The sequence below is a fragment of the Mus pahari genome, chromosome 20 (assembly GCF_900095145.1).
Source record: "Mus pahari chromosome 20, PAHARI_EIJ_v1.1, whole genome shotgun sequence".
Lineage (NCBI taxonomy): Eukaryota > Metazoa > Chordata > Mammalia > Rodentia > Muridae > Mus > Mus pahari.
The window spans coordinates 40,375,257-40,396,766 of NC_034609.1; the positions used below are offsets into that span (position 1 = coordinate 40,375,257).

Below are 21,510 nucleotides of genomic sequence, written 5' to 3' on the forward strand. Positions count from 1 at the left end.
GAGAGAGAGAGAGAGAGAGAGAGAGAGAGAAGAGAAGAGAGAGGGGAGGGAGGCTGTGAATTCAGTGTTGTCAACAGAGACTGAAACCGGCCAGGCAGTATGGGATCTCTCTCAGATGGCCTGTTTCACAATAACTGCTATCTGACACCTATGGCATGCTGGGAAACAATAACATTATATACACAACTTCAATGATCAGAATTAATATCAAGGACAAATGGGTTTGAGCAACATCAACAACGGCTGCAAAGCATTCCAAGACACAGCCAGGACTGCTCTTCTCTGGGGACCGGGAGTTGTTCCTCCAGCCCCCAGGACTCCTCCCACCCCTTAGCACCAGGCTGAATACTTCAGGGACACCCGAACTCAACTGGATACATTTTACCTTGGGCCTAGCATCAGTGGGATCAACTCCCTCCAAAGGGAGCTGATGGTTTTCTGATGATCTTTTGAGATGGGATTAAAGCCAGATCTTGGCTGCAGACCCATGAGTTTTTCTTCCCTGTTAAGTGGAATGAGTTGCTACCACTTAACCACATCCGGCACTCAGTTGGCATTGAGGGAATGTGTTCTTCAGCTCAGCATCCTACATCACTCTACTCTTACCCTGATTTGCTAACTAATGCTTGAGGTGGGAGCATCTGCTAGGCACCAGGCAGCTCAGGTATGGATGGTGCATCCAACAGCCACCCTTCCTCCGGAGTGCTCACCAGCCAACGGAGGAAGGTGTATCACTAACGCAAGCAATCCAGGAGCCCAGAACGGCAGGGATGGGGAGTTGGAGCCTTGAGCTGGATCCCAGCACCATAATAAATTAATAAAACACAGTGTGATGAAGTAGGCACTTGCCTACCTTGTCCTGGGAGGCAGGACAAGGAGGCTTACAGACAGTCGAGTTCCAGCTGAGTTTCAAGGGTGACTCAGAGTTCAGCAAGCACACTGAGTGATGGGGATGACTGGAAACAGTGGAGGTGCTGTTGTGTCCTGTGGCACAGGTGCACCAGCCAGTAGCCACCTTCCTCCTGACTGATAAGGACTGTTAGGAGCCTCTCCCGCACTCATCGAGTCCCTTTCCAAGGGAAACACTGCAAGTTCATCCCTCCCAGGAAGAGTCGGCCTGATCTACACTCACTCCCAGGGGCTCCTGTGGAGACAGAGAACCTTCCCATCCTCAGATCACTGACCAGCACTCTGTTATCAGAGCTGCTTATTTCGGAAGCTGTGGCATTTGAAGAATAGACCACCATTACAACCAACTAATGCATTCGTATCAAATACCTGCATTGTGTAAAGCTCTCCTAGGCATACACATTGTGGCAGGGGTGGGGTGGGGGAGGAGGTTATGGAGGAAGGGTAAGAGTGCAAGCATCTGAAGGCACTGGAGGCTGACATCAGGTGTCTTTCCTCAACCACCTTTCTACATTGCTTTTGAAACAGCGTCCTTAGGGTTCTGATTCTCACTAAACTGGCTGGCCACCAAGTCCCAGGGATGTTCTTGCCCATCTCCCAGTGCCTTCTCCGACCCCAGGCAGGATCATGAGTGCATACTGCTGCGCCTGGCTTTTCACGGGTGCTGGATGTAGAGCTCTGGTCCTCATGGTTGCACAGCAAGCACTCTACAGACCAACCCCCCACCCACACATACACACATACACACTCACATCATCCACTTTCAACAGCAGCACCATAGAGAGAAAATGCACAAGAACAACAACAACAACAAAATACAACCCAGGAAACATTTATTTAATATTCACACTTAAAGATAGAATAAAATGCCACCCTCCAGCCATCCAACCCTAAGTGAGTAGCACTTTGTACCAAGTTCTCTGATACCAAGGGCTTGGCATCTGGAAATCGTGCCAGGCCACAATATATGCGGAAGTTTGCTAATCATATGGATAAAAAAAGCGTCTTACAGAGCAATGTTCAAAACACGGCAACTGCTTAAACAAAAGAGTGTTGACCTAGCCCAGATGCACTATGCGAAAACAGGCCTGCATTATTTTATTATTATATTTTCTCAACAGGCACAAATGCAGAGGCTATATACAATACAGCCCACCACAGGCCTTACTAATTAGTAACTAACAGTCCCTTGTTAGTTCTACTCATTCTGCTTTCCCAGACCTTAGTTTTGACACAGCTTATTTTTTTTTGGATGGGGGGGGTGTGTCTCTTTCGTTTTTTCAAGACAGGGTTTCTCTATGTAGCCCCTGGCTGTTCCGGAACTCTCTCAGTGGGTCGGGAACTCACAGAGACCTGCCTGCCTCTGCCTCCCCGGTGCTGGGATTAAAGGCGTGTGTCACCACCTCCTGGTTTAGATTCTAGATACTTTTATCACTGCAGCTATAGATACTGTGTTTGAAATGGAAACTGGAAATGTATCGATCTTCTATGAGTGACTTCCTTGCCTCACCTAGTCTCCTATCCTGAGTACAGTTTATACTCTGATTCCTATCAGTGACTCCAAAGCCTTGCTGCTTCCAAGATGAAAACTAAGACTTTCCTTAGGGCCTTTGGTCTACGGGAGGCTGTGCTGATGCACTGAAAACCCCATCTTGCCTTACCTTGAATGCTGCCCCAATGTTCCTCGTAAGACCGAATTCTCTGTAGCCTCGAGCACCTAATGTTTGCACAAAATGGTAGCTACTTTCTCCACTCCCAAGCACTTTCTGCAACTGTCAGGGACACAGACAATACCAAGCTTGCCTTGCAGAGTGAGCACACCCAGAGGTTCTTAGCACCACAGCCTTGATCTGCCTCTGTGGGAAGTCTAGCTCCCACCATTCGAACATCTGGCCTTCATACCCCCTAGTATTTCAGACTTTCTCTTCCCTAAAAGGTAGGGATGGCAACCATGCAATTAACTGGACGCCCCTCTCCTTCCCAACAATACTCTTGTGCGGAGGCCGAGGGGAGGGTATATACCACGGAGTCCTCTCATCCAGGCCACCATCTAATCTTGGCATCGATCTGCTTTAAACCCCCGATCTTAGTAACGTTCGGAACACCTTACCCCTACCGCGGTATTTAAAACCCTTCCATTGCTCCCGGTCCCCAACTGCAAGAGGAAAACAACTTCCACGTCTTCAGTGAACGCCTCTGGCGGAACTCCGCGCTCTGCCCAGAACTAATGCACGTGAACGTAGCGAGGCGTAACTCCCGGGAAAGGAATAATAAGTCCTCGGCTCCACTCTGCATCTCCCTCCCTTCCACAGAGAGCACTCGGATCGCCGAGACTCGGAACTGGATCCCGCGGAACCGCTAAACCCTTCCGCCCGCACGGAGCACAACCCGTGGGCGCGCCCGGCGCTCACTGTCCAGCCCTTCTAATTGGCTGCTGCGGGTAGGGCGGGGCGTCGCGGAGAGATGACGCAACGCCCCAGCTCCTTAAAGGCGTCGTCCGCACGCGCTGCCGATGGCGCAGGCGCGTTGTTGAACTTCCAGCTCTGACTCCAGAGCTTCACTCAGTCCGGGCGGACGGACGCGAGGAGTGGCCGGTGGGGACGCGCGCGGGATTCGGGCGGGCGGGCGGGCGGGCCGGCCGGGTGGCGGCGGGTGGCGGCGGAGGAGCGGGAGGCGCGATGGCCGAGGGCAGCGCTGTGTCCGACCCTCAGCACGCCGCGCGTCTGCTGCGGGCGCTCAGCTCGTTCCGGGAGGAGGCGCGTTTCTGCGACGCGCATCTGGTCCTCGACGGCGAGGAGATCCCGGTGCAGAAGAACATCCTGGCGGCGGCCAGCCCGTACATCAGGTGAGCGGGCGCCGCCGCCCATCGCCTCCGCATCCCTCCCTCTCTCTCTGGCCTGGCCGCCTGCGCCTCCCGTGGCTCTGCCGCCGCGCCCCTCGGTCGCCCATGGGCCTCTCCCGGAGACTCCTTTCCCCACCGAGATCGCCCCGATCCCGGTGCGCCGGGAGATCCACAAAAGCCCCAAACGCGGTGTACAGGCCGTCCTGGACCCGCACCCGCGAGCAGGGCGGGGCTGCTCGGGGAAGAGCCGCCCCTTCGCCCCGACAGGCCCCGCCCGGCCCGCGGAGCCCCGCAGAAGTTTTACCTCCCGAGTCACCTCACAGTGGGCCGGCCAGGTTTTACGCGGGGGAAGCCAAAACAAACACCCGCGGCGTGGGCAGGAGAACCCTGTAAGACCTCGGTGGGAAGCCCCCACCCCCCTCCCAAGCCCAACTGTCACTTTGCCACTCCCTTGTTACAGACAGGCTAAACTGTTGCGAATTTGAGAAGACCCGCGGTCGTTCTTTGGCTACAGTTACCACCGAGGACCCAGCGATTGTAACCACCAAGAGGGCACTGTAAAACTTAAGCGACGCAAACCTTAGCCCAGTTTACTAGGTTAATGAAAAGGTTGAGTGAGACCAAGCTTATAGCATTGGATCAGATTTTGTGAGATGGGCCCCTGTCTTTTCTTTAGCAACTTTCCTTCAGGCACACCGGGTTGCTCTTTTAATATCGGTGGGGGGTGGGGGATGGGTGGTACTAAAAGGTAGAGAAAGTGCCCAGTAAGCTGGTTAAATATAGACTAATGATAGACAACGTCACTAGAATTGACAGGTCAGAAAATGGAAAATTGTGTGTATGCCGTTTCTTAGAGCTCTGTTCCAGCAGAACTCGACACATACACTGTACTTAAATCTTTGCTTTTGGAGACGTCCGAACTCAAGAAACAATCTAAGTGCCCTTGAAACTTCTGGCTACTAGCCTAGTCTGGCCTTATAACACTGGGCTCTTTGTGGACTTAGGGGTCAGGTGTCTGTTAACAGGAAATTTAGATCACCAATATGACAGCTCAGAGCTGGCAGTTCAGAGGTTAAGACAATCAATCAAATTGAATTTCCAGGCCAGACCTTTCCCGTAACAGAGCAATCCCAGTTTGGGAAATGCTTAGGAAAACTACAATGGATGCAGTATTGTTACAGATCCTTAAATGGCACCTGGCTCTGAAGTTGCACATCCTAAAACACTTGCTGTCTCCATCTTTCTCTGTGATAGTTACACTGCAGTAAAGCCTGTATTTTGCTCATCTCCGGGAGCCACCATGTAAAGTCCGTAGGCCAAGGATTTTTCTTTTGTTTCTTGCTGGGACCTTCCTAGAGGGACTGTGCCTGGTGCCAGAATAAATGTGTTGAATGAGTGATTACCTCGCTTCCCAGTGGACATCAGAGGTTTGGCTCTGTTGTATTGCCATGTGAACTGGTTGAGAAGAGCACTGGTCTGGGGCGTCTGGAGATCTGCTTATGTCTCGGCTCTTACCTGCCTGGCCGTGGGTTGTTGGGGATGTCTTAGTCTTGACTCCTGCTCATTAAAATGACAGATGAGGGCACAGTGTGGTTTTGTGCCATTTAATCTCCGAGGTACCTACAAAGAGATGTGTAATGAGCTTCAGACCTTCAACAGCTCTCCATGCAAGTCTATCCAGCAGTTAGGATAGATCTCCTTTGGGCCATGGCTTGTCAGTTTCCAAGTAGAAAAATGGTGTCTCTGAGGATGTTACCAACTTAGATGTCGAGGCTCTTGGTGCTTCGTGGTTGAACTAGGAGTCCACTCCCAAGTTTATCATGCAGTGTCCTGCTCCCACTGTTCCAGATGACAACATTGGTTGTATTTGGATGTACTTGGGATAAAACCAACTCTTGATGGCTTATAGTATTTTATTGGTTTTTTTTTTTAATTTATTATTTTATTATTATTGTTAATTATTTTTGGTTTTTTGAGACAGGGTTTCTCTGCATAGCCCTGGCTGTCCTGGAACTCACTTTGTAGACCAGGCTGGCCTCAAACTCAGAAATCCACCTGCCTCTGCCTCCCGAGTGCTGGGATTAAAGGGTATTTTATCGTTTAAATCAGTAGTCTTGTTTTATGGGTTGTTTTTGGGGGTCAAATGACCCTTTCCCAGGGGTTGCCTAAGACCATAAGAAGATATTGAATTTACGTAGAGATTCATAATGGTAACAAAATTAGAGTTGTGAAGTAGCAACAAAAGCTATTTTATGGTTGCAGGGGTGGGTCACCACAACATGAAGGACTGTGTTAAAGAATTGCAGCTTTAGGGAGCTTGCAGACCACTGACTTAAATGCTTGTCAACATGGTCATAGACTGAGCCATTTTGATTTTCATTTTTAACCAGTTTTTGCAACTGGTAGAGAAAGTAATGTTAATATTTTACCAATAAATTGAATTTTCTTTATTAACAGATTGTGTTAAGTTTGACTACTGAAATTCCTGTGGTATTTTTAGATGATCAATTTCAAGGGTATTCCAAAGTAATCTGAATTACTACTTAAAAACACAGCTTACTTTTTTATTTATTTTTATAATATTTTTATTCTTGGATAATTTCATATATGCAATATATCTTGATAAATTTTTTGGAATTATTTTTATTTTGTGTGAATGGGTGTTTTGCCTGCATGTGTGTCTGTGCACATGTGTGAAGTGCCTGCAGAGGTCGGTGAGGATGTTGAATCCTCTGAAGTTACAGATGATTATAAGCTGCCATATGGGTTCTGGGAACTGAACCTGTGTTCCCTGGAAAAGCAGCCAGAGCTCATAGCTACATCTGGAGCCATCTCTCCAGTCCCCAGCTTAATAACTTTTGACACCAGTGCTATTGGAGTTCTAAAGTGTAGTTTTGTTGAAATGGCATTGAAACAAAATGAATTAGGTCTGTGAGGTTTTTAAAGTATGGGTTTGTTCTATGCCCTACCCTAGATAGAATAAATGTCACAGGAGGTCTAATGGTGTGTAGTCTAGGACGCCAGCCCAACTTTGTTACTCTAGGAAAGATGGCAACATGGTGGACATATTTCCTACTTACTATTCAAAGGTCTTGTGGTATAACTTACTGGTTTAGTCTTTTCTTGTACTTCTAGTGTTTGTCCTCTCAATAAATAGCCAATTTCAAGCATGCCATGTTAAAAAAAGATTTTCAGTAAAAAGGGGAAACGCCAGGAAACTCAGTTTCAGCAATAAATCCCTCATAGCCAGTGGAAGAAGGTCTGAGTTTGAGCCTGTGTGTTCTGAAGTTAGAGTGACATGGTGCTGGGGGGGGGACGGGGATGAGCAGGTCCTCCCATGATCTGTGCATCACTTAGCTCTGCAAATAGGAATGTCCTGCCTGGCATTTAGCTTGCTGGGGACGCTAGACCTCAGTGCAGCTGTGACTCTCAGAAATGACAAGACTGCTCGTGGCTATGATGCTCCCCATCTTTCCTTTCTCAGCAACTCTGACTCCCCCAGGGAATGGCTCCTTGAGCGTGTAAGAAATTGCTTTGGAATACTGCACAGGTTGCCTCGCTTTCTGTCTGAGGCTTCTCTGTATCCAGCCCTGTCCCGCTGACCTGAGGGGAGCTCTGCCCTTCCCTCTCCAGCTGTTCTTGGGGATGATGCAGGTGACAGAGATTTGGAAACCTTCCTGTGCTTGTGAAGTGACATTAAAGTGGCTCTTCCAGGTTCCTCGTCCTGTGTGCACTTTGCAGAACTTACACATTTCTGGGACCTGTGATGATACTGTTTAGCATTCAGTCCTGGACAGTAAAGAGTTCCCCAAGATTTTTTTTCCTCAATCCTTTGATGAGTCAGCTGGCAATGGGCATGGCTTTGTCCATTTGTTTTCTGGTTGGTCAAGTGAAGGTGCAGTGAGATGCTCATCTTTGCAGTCTGGTCATCTTGAACTTTTGTAGGACCTGGTTTCCTTATTGGTTGAAGTTGACTGTACCATATGGTGTTAAAGACCGTGTAATATGTAACCGTGAGGGTCTTTCCTTTGCTTTTCATGTGTGTAGTAGAGGGGTTGTCTCTTTCTAGTTCTGTGTATGTCATCATAGACACACTGATACCGAGAAGCCCCCCCCCTTGCCCTGCAGGACTTTGTTGGGTGTTTTGTATGAATGCAGCCAGTAGCATTGTGTCATAAGGAGCTCTCGTTTCACACTGTTAACTTGGGTACATTCCAGGCCTAATTATTGACAATCCTGTTTTGCCATTGAAATCTAAGATTTGACTCATGAGTAGTGTGGAGAAAAATGCTGAAGGAGGCTGACATGAGTTCTATTGGAGAGCCAAGTTTCATAGTAGCATAGAAATTGGTAACATTCATTTCAGGGATATCTGAACATTTAGTGTCACTGGGATTTAAGTACTATCCTCTAATGTTGTTCACTATATACAGAGCATATTGTTAGCTCCCAGTGCCCTTTTCTTGATTCACTTACACAAGTAACTAAGTAGACTTTAACCCACCTTTTGCATCCTTTATCCTGAAGCTGAGCCACTCCCTCAGGCAGCCACACCCACTCCGGTCCTTGCCATGAACCAAAGGCATTGTCCTGTGATGTTCTCCAAACCGTCTTTTGTTTTCTTTGATATTTTCATCTTTTCCCTGTGCTTAGAGTTTGAAGCAGCTCCTGAGTGGTCTCTGGGAGGGTTCTGAAGAACCAGGATTCTAAGGCTCTGTCTGAATCTGCACCACTCCTTGAGGCTCTTGGCACCTATCTCTTGTCAGGCCCTCACAGTGATAGGAAATAAATTGAGTCTATATCTTCTAATGGGTCTGGTTCTTGTTTGGTTTTATCTGCCTACTCTAAGACTTTCCTAGCAATTGCTTGAAACAGTACAGCTGTCCTGAAGATCTTAGAGTTAAGTCTCTTAAAACGCCCAGCAGGTAAAGACGCTTGCTGCCAAACCTGGTGACCTGAGTTTGATCTCTGGGACCTACACGTGGTAGGACGAGAGACCCCGACTCCTAAAAATTGGAGTCTGATCTTGACACACGTACTCTGCTGTGTGGACAAGAATGTGCACACATTTAAAATGAACACATTTAACTTCTTAAAATGCAGTGCTCTTCATCTTATTTGGTTAAACCCCATACATATGTGAGTTTCTCAAAAGGAAAATTCAAATTTCAAAAGGAAAATTCTAAAGAAAAATGTGTCGCTTCCCTTCTGATTCCTTTCAGATCACCAGCGTGCTGTGGTCTGGTCTTCTGTGGAAACTAAGCCTTCCTGAACCGGTGCCGTCCTTAAGTCTCATTTTCTCAGCTTAAATGTACTTGTTTGTGTACAACAGTGAGTGTCACTTATCAGAGCGCCCTGATTAGAGAGGAAGGTTTCAAATGAAGAAACAAATCAATACAGTTCTTGTTAGACTTGCGGGGACAGAGAGGGTAGTGTTGTCTGGAGTTCCGGTATTATTTGGTGATGGAGCTCACTGTAATTGGTGCTGCTCGTCTGATTGGTCCATCTCCCTTTCCCTCCTTACTCCTTTGACTTTTACTTATATTTTGGATTTTCCCATCAGTCTCCTTTATCATTTTTACAGTAAATCTCATTTTATAGTTAGGATTCGAGTAAAGTGCTTTTCCACATAGGGACTCTGAAGCCTTAGAAGTGAAAACCACATTACCTATTGTGTAGAGTGCTAATCAGTTCATCTCATGCTGCCAATGAGGGACCTGCAAGCTCTTTATACTCCATAAAGAAAACATAATTAAGACAAATAAGGAGGCATTTGGTTTGAGTGGCAGGCGGCAAGTCTCAGGGAGCTACCTCATTCTTCCCAAGGAGAAAGGCTATCATTTTGTGTACTGAAGCTATAATGTAAGTGAATAATTTGCAAGTTAGGATTCTAGGTTAAGGGCGGAGATGCGGGGGTGTGGGGTGTGACAAATGGCAGGCTCCGGTTACAGCCGTGAACTTCAGTGATTCCCATGGCTCTGTGCCTTCTAAGCCCTGGGAAGCCTGAAAGGGAAAGGGTGGAAAGCAGTCGACAAAGGCTGCACGTGCCCGGCAGAGCCCTCGACCCTCGTGCTTGCAGAACAGAGTTGGGCTGTGACCGGGCCACATGATGATGGGCTGATGTTTGCCTCCCAGTGCCTGTGGAAGTCAGTGACAAAAGTCCAACATTGTCACAGAGTGAGCGTAGGAAACATACAGGCTAAAAATCTGAAATCTCCAAAGCCTGACCGTGGTCTTATTTCATACGGGTCAGGGATAAACGTAGACACAATACAAATATATATGTATATTGTAACTCCATGAACTTTAGTTGAAGTCCCATCCCTAAGATAGCTCATGTGTATGAAAATGTGTAAATCTGGAAGATTAACTTCTGGTCTGAGTGAAGGAAATGCAGACTCCTTATCTCTCGCTCTCCACTCTCCAGCGTAGAAAAGAATTCTTAGGTTTCCTCTGGTTAACGATGCTAGAAAAAGAATACATAGATGAAGTAAGAATTTTGCCCAGTCAATATGTGGCTGTGTAAGACAGTTTAATAAAGCCTTCATGAGAAAGATGGGATGAAAGACAGACAGGCAGACAGATAAATAGAAAAAAAAACAGTGAGCAAGCAAGCTCCAAGGGCTGGGGTGGTGCAGTGGGTACAAGTGTTTGCTGTGCAAGCCTGAGGACCCGACTTCAGATTCCCCAGCATCCACAGAAAATCTGGGTGTGGCAACACATGTTTGTGACCCCAGTGCTAGAGTTAGTGGAGGCAGGTGGATGCCCAGAGCTGGCTGGCAAGCCACTCTAGCTGAAATGGTGAACTACAGGTTCAGTGTAAGATGCTCTCTCTCTCAAAAAACAAGCAAACAAATAAAAACAAAACGAAACAAAAAACAAAACCCCAAGGGAAGTCTAATAGAAGCCCTGTAAGGGCAGAGGGAGGCACGTGCAGTGGGACTGCCCTTCACAGTCCCGTACGCACTGCAGAGATGTGCAGTGTGAACACACTCAGTTCTGCAGAGCCTTGTTGGGCAGTGTGTGGCCTAAGTGGGAGATAGACAGGCAGGTGTTTACATCTCTGCTGAACTAAGAAGCATGGAGGGGAGCCGTGTTTTGTATCTGTTTGGAGCTGCGTGCTGATGGAGGCCAGCTCTCCAATATGCTGGTTTTATTCTGGTTCTTCTCTACCTGGGAGCATTGCCCTGTCTTTTAGGAACAACTCGAAAGAGGATTCAGTGCTGACAAGCTGATACACCTTGGAATGTGTATTTCTAGTCTTATCAGTACTCACCATAAACACCTGCCAGTGCCTCTGAAAGATTGAACACTGTCTGTACTGTGGGGCTCAAGGTATCCCCAAACCTCTGTCGCTTGAATTGTTTGTCGGCCAGTCTCTGTACTGTCCCCGACCTTGAGGACATGAGGTTGGATGTGCCTCTCTTCTGCCCCATGGAGAATGACAGGTGAGGACAGAAGTTTTTAACAGCGCGGTCTCAAGCAACAGTGAGAATTGGAGAGGAGTCACTGATACTCGCTCGGATCTTCCCCGTGTTCTGTAGGCTGAGGTCCCGCTTCATCTTCAGAGACAGAATCTGAGGCTGCAGGAACCCCTGGCTCACTGTATGGGCTTCTGTTTCCTAGTAAAGGGAACATACCTGTACTCCAGCTTTTCCTTCAGGGGAGCTGGTATAGGACTGTTTGATGGAGTTTTTAAAGATCTCCCTCCCTCCCTCTATCTTTTCCTTTCTCCTTCCCTCCCTTCCTCTCTCCCTCCCTTCCTCTTTCTCTGTGTGTGTGTGTGTGCACGCACGCGCGCGCACACGAGCACATCTTTTGGAGCCTCTGGAGCTGGATTGCAGGTGGTTGTGAGCCACCCAACTTGGTAATGACTTAGAACTGTCCTCTGGAAGAACAACTAACATTGTCAACACTGAGCCATCTTTCCAGCCCCTGCTTCTCTGCCTTTAGGCAGGACCTCAGCTTTGGAGCCCACAGTAGCCTCAAATTTAGAATCCTTTGGCCGCCATGTCTCGGGTGTCAGGATTACAATGTGTAACCTTCCTGGTGTGGCTTCTTCGACCTCCAGCAGCAGTTTCCGGACTTCTCTCTGGTGTGTGGCTCATCACTGCGCTCTTCTGCCTACTCAGCAGCTGTGCAGAGATACCAACGCTGTCTGTCCTCTGCATAAGCCATGCAACACACGCTATTGGTGTGGAGGTGTAAAATGCTGCCCCTCCTGCAGCGGAGTCCAAGAGCCAGGAGACCAATGCTTCCTGCTGTCCCCTCGTGGGAGGAAAGGGCCCCACAGACAGTGTTCACCACCGTCTTGGCCAGAGCATTCTTCACAAATGCCATCACACATGTGCCGATGGCCCATTCCTGCCAGTCACAGTTAGGGAGGGAGTGTTGTCCAAAGTTGCTGAAGTGCCCTGTGCCATTTATCTGGTACAGTTAATGGGGAGGGGCCTTGGTGGTATCATGTCAGTTGTCCAGGAGGCTGAAGACAGGGCTAGTCACCCATCAGGAGGTAATCCCAAGTCTTGGCAGCTACAGGGTGCTGGTCCCTGACCTCCCAGGGCACCCAAGGGTCGCCCTTCTTGCCATTTGAGTGGCTATTCACTGCCTTTCACTAAACAGGGTCAACGCTAAGATCGGTTTCCTGGAATTCTAGGCTTGCTCTTTATTTTTTTACCTCCGTGGAGCTAGTGAAAAAATAAACATGTATCTAAGATGTCAAAACTATTTTAGGTATTCATTTTTTTTCATAGTGTGGTCCCAGCATCTAGGAGAGGGGTCGGAGGTCAGGAATGAGGGAGGAAACTTTTGTTTCCTGAGGTAGACACTTCTGAAATCTCACTGTAAGCATTGACAAATCTCTGTGAGGCCTCCCGCACAGTGAGCACCCATTCCTAAGTGGCAAGAGAGACTCCGGACTGGTATGCTACAACAGGCTTGCTAACCTTTTGTGTTTGCCCTGAGCCAGGCAGGCCGTGTTCCGCCACCTGTGAAGTATACACTGGGAAGCCATGGTGCACGGTCCTGTAATGGCAGAGAGGGAGGGGGTGGGTGCTTTGAGAACCACTTCAAGGAACTTGCTCTGTTAGGAGTACCTGCGAGGGAGGGGACATCTAAGCTGAGGAGCGGGGTGGGGGGAGTGGTGCGGGTCAGGACCAGCTGTTGGGGCAGAGCAGAGCAGAGGCCCACGCATGCCTGTGGTCCCAGGGGCATGCTGGTGCCACAGGGCTCCTAGATTAGGTTGTGCTTTCCCTGAATTAGGAGGTGGTAGAGTAGAGGGAGGGGGAGGCGCAGATAAAAGAGCACATTCCTGATATCACTCGGCTCAGGGTAGAGCGGACAGGTTGTGAATGGCACTGGAAGCTTCTTTGAAAGAGAATCTTTAGTCTTGTTTGTGCATTTCTTTTAAGGTCACTTGAGAACAGGTTAGAGGAGTCTGGGTAGAAGCAGCCCTGTGTGAGGCTGTTGTTTTTCTGATGGGAAGTAAGGACCTTGGTCCAGGGCTGGGCTGTGGATGGAGCAGGGGCTGGATCGGTGCTATTTGTATTGGGACTTGGAGGAGAGGAATAGGAGGCACCAAGGTGGTACCCTACCTCGCTGAGATGTCTGCGTTTCCACCTATGAAAAGTGCTCGAACCACTGATGCTGGGAATGAGGTTAGGGCCCTGTAGGACTTTCCTATAGGGTAGAACCTGCCTGATGTGGAACAAAGGCTGTTTAACCTGAAGAAAGCCACGTGTAAAGAAGCTGTGGAGAGAGGGGGAGACGGGTCTGTGGGGTTCAGATAGAACAGGTGCACGGCCACGCAGGACAGGAGACTGTGAGCTGACATGTGACTGGACCCAGTACAGTGAGGGTGCATGGGGGGGGGAGGCAGAGTGTTCTAGCAGGCGGGGTCTCTTTGGCTTAGGTCCTTCTTCAGTCCTGAGCTGCTGTCATTACAGAACATCTCCTGGAATGTGGTGGAGAATTGTCTGCTGTGCGGCCTGGCAAGGGCAAGAATGGAGCCCTCCTCCCATGGCAAGGGTGAGGCCCCAAGCTTGGCTGATGTCAGGGTTGAGGAGAAATCAGCTGGCTCCTGTTTCAGTGCAGGGGTGGGGGACCTAACCATTAAACTAAGTGGGAATAGCACAGTTGTTGAGGCCAGGAGATAACCGTCCATCGGAGCCTCGCCCTCCTGTGCATGGAACTCCTGACCAGCCTTGGGGCTGCTGTCTGCCTTTCCAGCTACCTTCAGACCGGTAAATTCATGTCCATCCTTAAAGACCTGCTTCAGCTGGCTCAGAAAGCAAAGTGCTTGTCGTGTAAGCATTAAGAACTGAGTTCAGATCCCAGTGCTGGGAAGGGGGAGACAGATGACTACCAGAGCTCCCTGGCCAGTCAGTCACTGTCACTGAAGGTGTCAGCTCCAGGTTCAGTCAGATACTTCATCCCTCAAAACAAGGCGGAGAGTGACAAAGACCCTACGGGCCTCTGCCCTCCACATGCATTAGCACACACACACATGCACACACACGCATAGGGTACACACACACAGATCTGTTTCAGATGTCCATTTGTCCTACACTTAGATGCATGTACACACACACACACACACACACACACACACACAAACATAGGCCTGCTTCAGATATCCCTCTGTGGACAATGTTTTCCCAGCACTGCCAAATCATTTCCTCCCTTGCACAGGCCCCGTTAACGTGTGGCAGAGTGCTTCAGCCTGCCCTCCATCAGTCCTTTGCCCAGCAGAGGGAACAGACAGTTGGGCTGGCGGTTTTGAAAGCCCATCATTTTGTATTTCCAGACCAGAGGTGCTATAGTCATAAGTGGATCTTTTATGTTTGAGAGGGACATAGGTGTAACCTGTAAGTACTGATGCTGGCCTTCAAGATGCTGTGTGTACCACCCCGTAAGATGAAACTTTTGGCCAAAGCATTTTGCTCCGTGGCTGAGTATGTGTTAGTAACGGAAGGAGGACAGAGTCGCCGTCATACCACAAAGGGTAACTGATGAGGGGGTCCTGGTGTGCTGACTTCCACACCATGGTCAGCTCTGGTGCCGAGAGGCCCGAGAGAAGAGATCAAACTCTGTATTCAGAAACAGCAGCAGCAGTGAGTGAGCCGCTGTTCCAGCAGGGCTGGCTGGGGACTTAGAGGAGAAGCATCCGTTCCCTTGACAACACTTTGGAAAGCCATGTGCAGCCTCAAGTTGTTTGAAGACGGTTATAGCAGCGGGCTATAAATTAAGGAGCTGCCAGAAGCAAAGACGTGGCTTGAAGCTGGAGTGTAGGGCTGCTACACAGGAGCTGGTCCTGGAGCCACCTCCACGTGTGTGAGGTGCGAGCTTCTCTTGATCCTACTCAGGCAGAACAGACAGCCCTTAAAGCTCACGGAGCACTCAGAAAGGATGAACTTGTAGAACTTCTGCTGTCCCCTTATGTTTCTTCAGGAGGCTTGCTGTCTCCCTCCTCTTCCTCTTCTTCTTCCTCTCCTTCCTCCTGGCGTGTCTGTGGTATTTAGTGCCATTTGTGTACTGTAGCAAAGAACCCGAGCAACCCTTTGTTAATGAGGGAGGGGCCCGTTAGCCCACATCCCTCCCAACCCCATTCCATCTCTCTGTCTGCTATATAAAGTCAATCATGGAGGAGCCTGGGCAGCCTGGCACCTGTCTTCAGCCTTTTGGCCTCCAGACTACAAAGTAAATGTCACACACAGTAGCCAGAGCAAAAAGCTATACTTCTGACATGACCTTTTGCATGAGGTCTCAAGGTCATTGAAGGAGCCACTTTTCAATGACATCTTGAAAAACAATTCCCAAGGAGAAAATCTGGACATGTCCGCATGTCTCGTCATGAATGCACCTCTCGTGTGTTTTCAGAAGATTGGGGTGTGGCCAGAGCAAGACTCTGGCTTGTTTCATTCTAGAAGAATTTGCTTCAAAAGTTGCTGGGTCACCCTTCTGCCTTTGAGCTCATCTTGAAATTTAACATGCATTTTCCAGCTTTGTCTTTGAAAATGGAAATGTTACTGACTAGGAAGTTACAAAAACCGTACTTAAATTTAGAAAATGTATTTCCCATGCATAAAAAGATGTCATGAGAGTCCAGCTCAGTTTATTTTTGATTGTGAGTGGTGAGCCGGTGTGATCCTGGAGTCATGTCTGTGTGCTTACTGTTTATGTTCATGCTTGGCCTGGAACTTACTTCACGTCAAATCTTCTGTCAATAAAAATGCTTTCCAGCAGGTACAGGGACTCAGCAGAGATTAAAATGACAAGAAAAGGAGATGTCTTCCTCCATCGCTCTCTTCTGCCTGCCTGCCTGCCTTCCCTCCCTTTCCTCCCTCCCTCCCTCCCTTCTTCCTTTACTTATTTATCTGAGGTGTGTGTGTGTGTGTGTGTGTGTGTGTGTGTGCGTGCGCGTGCGCGTGCGCGCGCGTGCATGCAAGCGATGTGCCATGCCAAGGCCAGAGGTTGACTTTGGGTGTCTATTGCTCTCAACCTTATCTTTTGAAGCAGGATTTCTGACTGAGCTGGAGCCCCCCAATTCAGCTAGACTGGCTTCTGGTGAGCCCAGGGTCCTCCTGTCTCTACCTTCCTAGCACTATGATAGCAGGTACTCATTGTCCTTCGCTCCACCATCACTGCCCTGAGGCTCTCTGTTGGCTGTTTTGGGTGATTCTTACCGTCTTCTGTGTTCAGGGTGGATGCCGCCACCCCCTCACTTACGTGGAACTGTTTCTTCAAGCTCCCATTCTGTGTTCTGTCTCCTTTTCTTGTCATTTTAATCTCTGCTGAGTCCCTGCCCCTGCTGGAAACCATGCCTGACCTCACATGTGCCTCAGTGAGACTCAGAGTGGCTGTCTGTCCCTTCTGACAGTGTCTGGCCTCCACTTCTTAGCTAAGACTTGGGGAACCAGCTCTCCTGGTGCAAGTTCCCTGTTGCCTTTCTTTACTCTGCAATTAAACCTGCATTTCATGACTCCACTGAATCTGGTTTTTGAAGAGCTGTGGCATGTAATCTCCAGATGCAGTGTAAACTAAGACATTTCCTTGGCCTGTTTATCGCTGCCCATCATTTTCTTGACATTCCGTCTCTCCTGGCTCCAGTGACACCTTTGTTTCCCCCACAGCCAACTTTCTGGCTCTCTTCCTTCCTGTCCCTGGGCTCTGGTCAGGCATACAGACACTTCTGACCTTACTCTGCCACCTCCCCCAACAGCTCTAACTGTGCCAAGACACTTGCTGCCCTCTCCTCTGTCCCAAGCCCAAAGGTCACTTACCTAGCTCCTGGCCACCTTCACCCCTGGTGGTCACACTGCTCCTTCCAAGTCAGCTGTCCTTCCTTCCCTTTTGTGTGTGGGGGAAGGACACCCCTGTGTGTATGTACACACCCTAGAACAGTGGGTCTTCATCTGTTGTTATCTACATACTTTTTGAGACAAGATCTCTGCCCTCAAACCCTGGGCTCACAGGCACATGGAACCGTGTCCATGTGAGAGGCGCAGGATTTGAACTCAGGTCTTCCTGCCATAAGAACAAACACCCACTGAGCCGCCTCCCCAGGCCCTTATTCCCTTCAGTTGTTTGTTTTTGGTTTTTTTTTTAAGATTTATTTATTATTATATCTAAGTACACTGTAGTTGTCTTCAGATGCACCAGAAGAGGGTGTCAGATCTCATTACAGATGGTTGTGAGCCACCCTGTGGTTGCTGGGATTTGAACTCAGGACCTTTGGAAGAACAGTTTGTGCTCTTAACCAGTGAGCCATCTCTCCAGCCCTAGTTTTGTTGTTGTTTTGTTTTTTACAAATTTATATATACAAATAATGTTTAGATGTGTATATGGTGGGGTGGTACATATCCCCTGGCAAGGGTGTGGAGGTTGAGACAGTTTTGTGGAGTTGACTCCCTCCTTCTACAGGTTCCAGGGTCATTAGGCTTGCAGGACAAGTACTATACCCACTGAGCCACCTTGCTGACCCCTTCCATTACCTTTAATACACCACAGGCTCCCCAGGAGAGAGCTGAGAGCTGCTGACAAAGAGGCCTCCTCCCTGCTTTCCCTCTGCATCTGATCCACGCCAAAGCATCCCTTCTGGCCTCTGCTTCCCGGAGTCTGTCTCCTCCCAGCCATACCTGCCCACTCAGCCTCCAGCTCCTATTGGCCCCAAGCTGGGTTGGCCCCCCACTGGCCCAGCTCTCTCCACCCTGTGGCTGCCAGAGAGAGGTTTCCAGAGTAGAATCAGATAACATTTAAAACTCTATGGTCTTCAGAGACCTAGTTGGCTTGGTGCCAAGGCAGGAAAACTACTCCATAAGCCTCAAGTGCCTTGTGCCAGAAAGTAGGGAGGGACCAAAAAAAAAAAAAAAAAAAAAAAGCCAGCCTCAAAAAACTGTAGTGGTCGGATTCCAGCAATTCGAGCAACAAAGGACCCTGCTGAATTATAATCAGAATAAAGTAAACAGCCATTGTGTGTCTGTGACTGACTGAATGAATGAGTGAATGAACAAACAAATGGACAAACATACTTTACAAATGGGAGAGGAGATGCAGTGTGCCTCTTACAAAAGAATGTCAGCTAACATCTGTGAAGGGAACTGAAATAGAGGTCCTTGGAGCTAAGCACTCAGGAGGCCAAAACAAGAGAGTCATGAGTTCAAAGCCAGGCTAGGCAACCTAAAAGAGACCCCAGTGTGTATGTTGTGGGGAAGACGAGAAGGTAGACAGAGATGTAGGTGGGGGTAGACATCATCCTTACCAACGGTGGGTCTTTGCAGGCAGATCCTCTGGTAGGCACTGAGGTCACTGGGCAAGAGTCTGAGAAATCAATGGATCTTTATATTTACCCATATGATCTCCAACGTGTTCATTACCTATGAAAGGAAAGCTCGTGGTTGCAGTGGAGAACCCTGTTGGAGCCATTTGCCCGCTGACCAGTAGGAGGCAGGGTCTCCCCTAGAGATGAGGGCACCTCAGCGTTCAGGAGCATCCCTGCCAGGCTTCAGCCACCATGAGACCATCAAACTTAGCCAACCCTGGCTTGAAGGGTGCTGTCCAAGCTACCTGGCCAGCTCAGCAGAGTCGGAATCAAGAAAGGCAAGGCACGGGGCTGGAGAGACCCCTCAACTATGAAGAAGATCCAAATTCAGTTCCCAGCACTTAGTGGCCTGTAACTCTGGGTCCAGAGGATCTAACACCCTCTTCTAGCCCCTGTGGGGGGTGCCTGCACTCAGGTGGTGCATGTAAACGCATGCATGCACACACACATACAGACAGACAGACAGACAGACATCACCATGAAAAGGTGGAGATCGTCACAGATGAGTGTCTGCCTGTAGTGGTTTCTCAGCTTTCCCTATGTGTCATGACTGTGATGCCGGGTGAGAACTTGTCAGTCGCTTCATACGGTGCCCCCCAGCTTGGGCTGAGGTTAGCCTCCAGCAACAGCCATGGTATGAGTGTGCCCGCCTGGGTGTTTCAAATGGAAAACCGCATGCCGTCAGTGGTGTCCTGACACTAGCAGACTCTGGTCACAGACATCTCCTGGCCTACGCAACTTTCTCTTGGTAACCAGGAAGTCAGTCTGGGAGTTGATACTTACCCACTGTCTTGCTGGTTTCAGCATCCACCTACAGTCTGTAACACCTTTTCTCCCTTGGTATTCATTGGTTTGTGTTTGTACACAATTGGACAGAAAGAGGAGTTTACTAAGAGGACCATCCCCAGGAGGAGTAGACCCTGAGCAGGCTGGAAAGAAGGCAGTTGTGGACTGTACCATTTGACACAAGGGAGTTAAAGCACAAACTCCCAGAGTCTACAGCACATTTGATCTTGTTGACACTTTGTTTAGAAGTGCTGTTGCCTTAGCTGCTGGAGTGGGAAGCACCGGCTGGCTCTCTGAAGTTCTATCAGTACCTCTCTGGGACAGGGAAAGACTAAGCCGAGCAGTTGGTACTGTGGAGGTCACAGGCTGTCTCCCTCTCTCGGTGGGGGTGGCTGTTTCTGCTTGGAGTCATTGTCACTGTGAGTCTTCATTCCTATGCTCTCTGTGATGCCAGGGTTGCTGCCGCTCCCTCCCTATCCCAACTGCCTAGATACACTCTAGATGTCCCCCATAGCATCCTGAGTGTGTGTCACACGTGTAGTTTACGTGTGTGTGCGTGCATGTAAGCACAAGCTTCTAGAGGCCAGGGGCCACTACACACACACACCACCCCCCCTTTCAGACAGGACCGCTCCAGCTGTATTGCCTCCCACAAGTCTCAGGGAACATGGCCAAAGACCAAAAAGAGTCTAAGAGCTGGAGGATTTGGAGGAGGACTATGGACAAAACAGACTGGTGCACTCGTGACCTCACAGTAGCTCTGGGGACCTGCACAGGACCAAGCTGTCCTCAGTACCAGAGGAGATGAGAAAGGCTTCACCCAAGCAGAGGAACTGTTGGCAGTTGATGTTCACTGCTTGAAGGGGTGCCATGTCTTTCAGGGATGTGACCCCTGGTAGGTTGCATGGGAGGCAGGCAGCACTGATTGGACCCAGTGGTTACTGGGTTTTGTTTTTTTATTAGAAAGGCCGTGGTGGTAGGAGGGGCGTGTACTATGGGGTCTAGGGGGTGGGGTGGGTTTGGTCAAGACACATTGTATAGAGACTGATGTATGGATGCCTCAGCTGTTGAGACCATGGACCACTCTTCTAGAGTACTCAGGTTCAATTTCCCGCACCCATATGGCAGCTCACAACCATCTCTAGTTCTAGGGATCCTTCACCTTCTTCTGGTCTCTGTGAGAAGTAGGCAGGCAAAACACCAATACACTTACATACATTTCCTTTGAGTATTTAATATTTTTAAAACAAAGTCTCGCAGCCCCACCTGTTAGCTGTCTCCACCCTCAGCCCCCATCACTAGGGCACAGACATATAACCACACATGGCTTCTGCACGGGTGCTGAGGACCCAGTCCCAGGTCTCATGCTTCCCTGGCAGACGATTTACCAACATTCCTTTCCCCAGCCCTCTACTAAGTTGTAATACATGCTGAATTCCCACAGTCTCTTTTCAGAAAGCATGGCCTCCTTAAGGTAAATTCCATCTTCCTTCAAGTCACTGGCTTTCAAAGATAAACATTTATTTTCTTGTGTGGCGGCAGAGCAAAGCCAGTGCTGTTTCCTTCTTCACGGTGGAGACTAGGCTCCCTGAGAAAAAGAAAGAACACCCTGTGCCTGTGCCAGCATCACAGCCTGGGGGCTGTGTTGGGGGAGGTGGGACACAGCTCTGGCAGGAGCTGCTTCTGAACCTCTGCGGGACCCCAGGGGCCTTGTCATCTTCAGGACATCACCTGAACTGAGGCCAGAGCTCTAGAAACCTTTTGGAGTCTGTATTGCATTGCAAGTCTAGGCTTCCCAGAAGACCACTGGTGACAGTGACCATGAGACATTGAAGCACAGAAAGATGAGGTATGGCTAGCTAAGCCACAAACGAGAGCTTCCTTCGCAGGCAGCCCTACAATGCAGTTCCCATGGAGGGCATCAGCCCAGCGAGGAGCTGAGTGCTTGCACGTGCGACTGCAGTGTGCCTGGCCTGCTGTAGGAGGACATCGCCTGCTGGCCACTCTCGCCCTGTCCCAACAGCTGTGGTCACTTCATTTCAGTCACTGATTCTGCGGGGTTGGAAGCCATGGGTTCCCACACACTCTGGTTGTGTGCTTCAGGTCAGGTGACTATGTGTCAAATACCATGAATGTTGGGGTGGGGTGGGGAAGT

The 21,510-nt window shown here is 49.2% G+C and overlaps 1 protein-coding gene across 1 annotated transcript in view; it reads left to right on the forward strand.

Moving 5' to 3' along the window:
- The first annotated feature begins 3,429 nt into the window (after nucleotides 1-3,429).
- The window catches only part of Gan (gigaxonin), a 53,275-nt gene continuing 35,194 nt past the window's right edge, over nucleotides 3,430-21,510 (forward strand). The window contains exon 1 of the mRNA XM_021220495.2: nucleotides 3,430-3,754. Coding sequence (XP_021076154.1) covers nucleotides 3,588-3,754 — 167 coding nt within the window. The 5' untranslated portion in view covers nucleotides 3,430-3,587. The remainder of the gene's footprint in view (nucleotides 3,755-21,510) is intronic.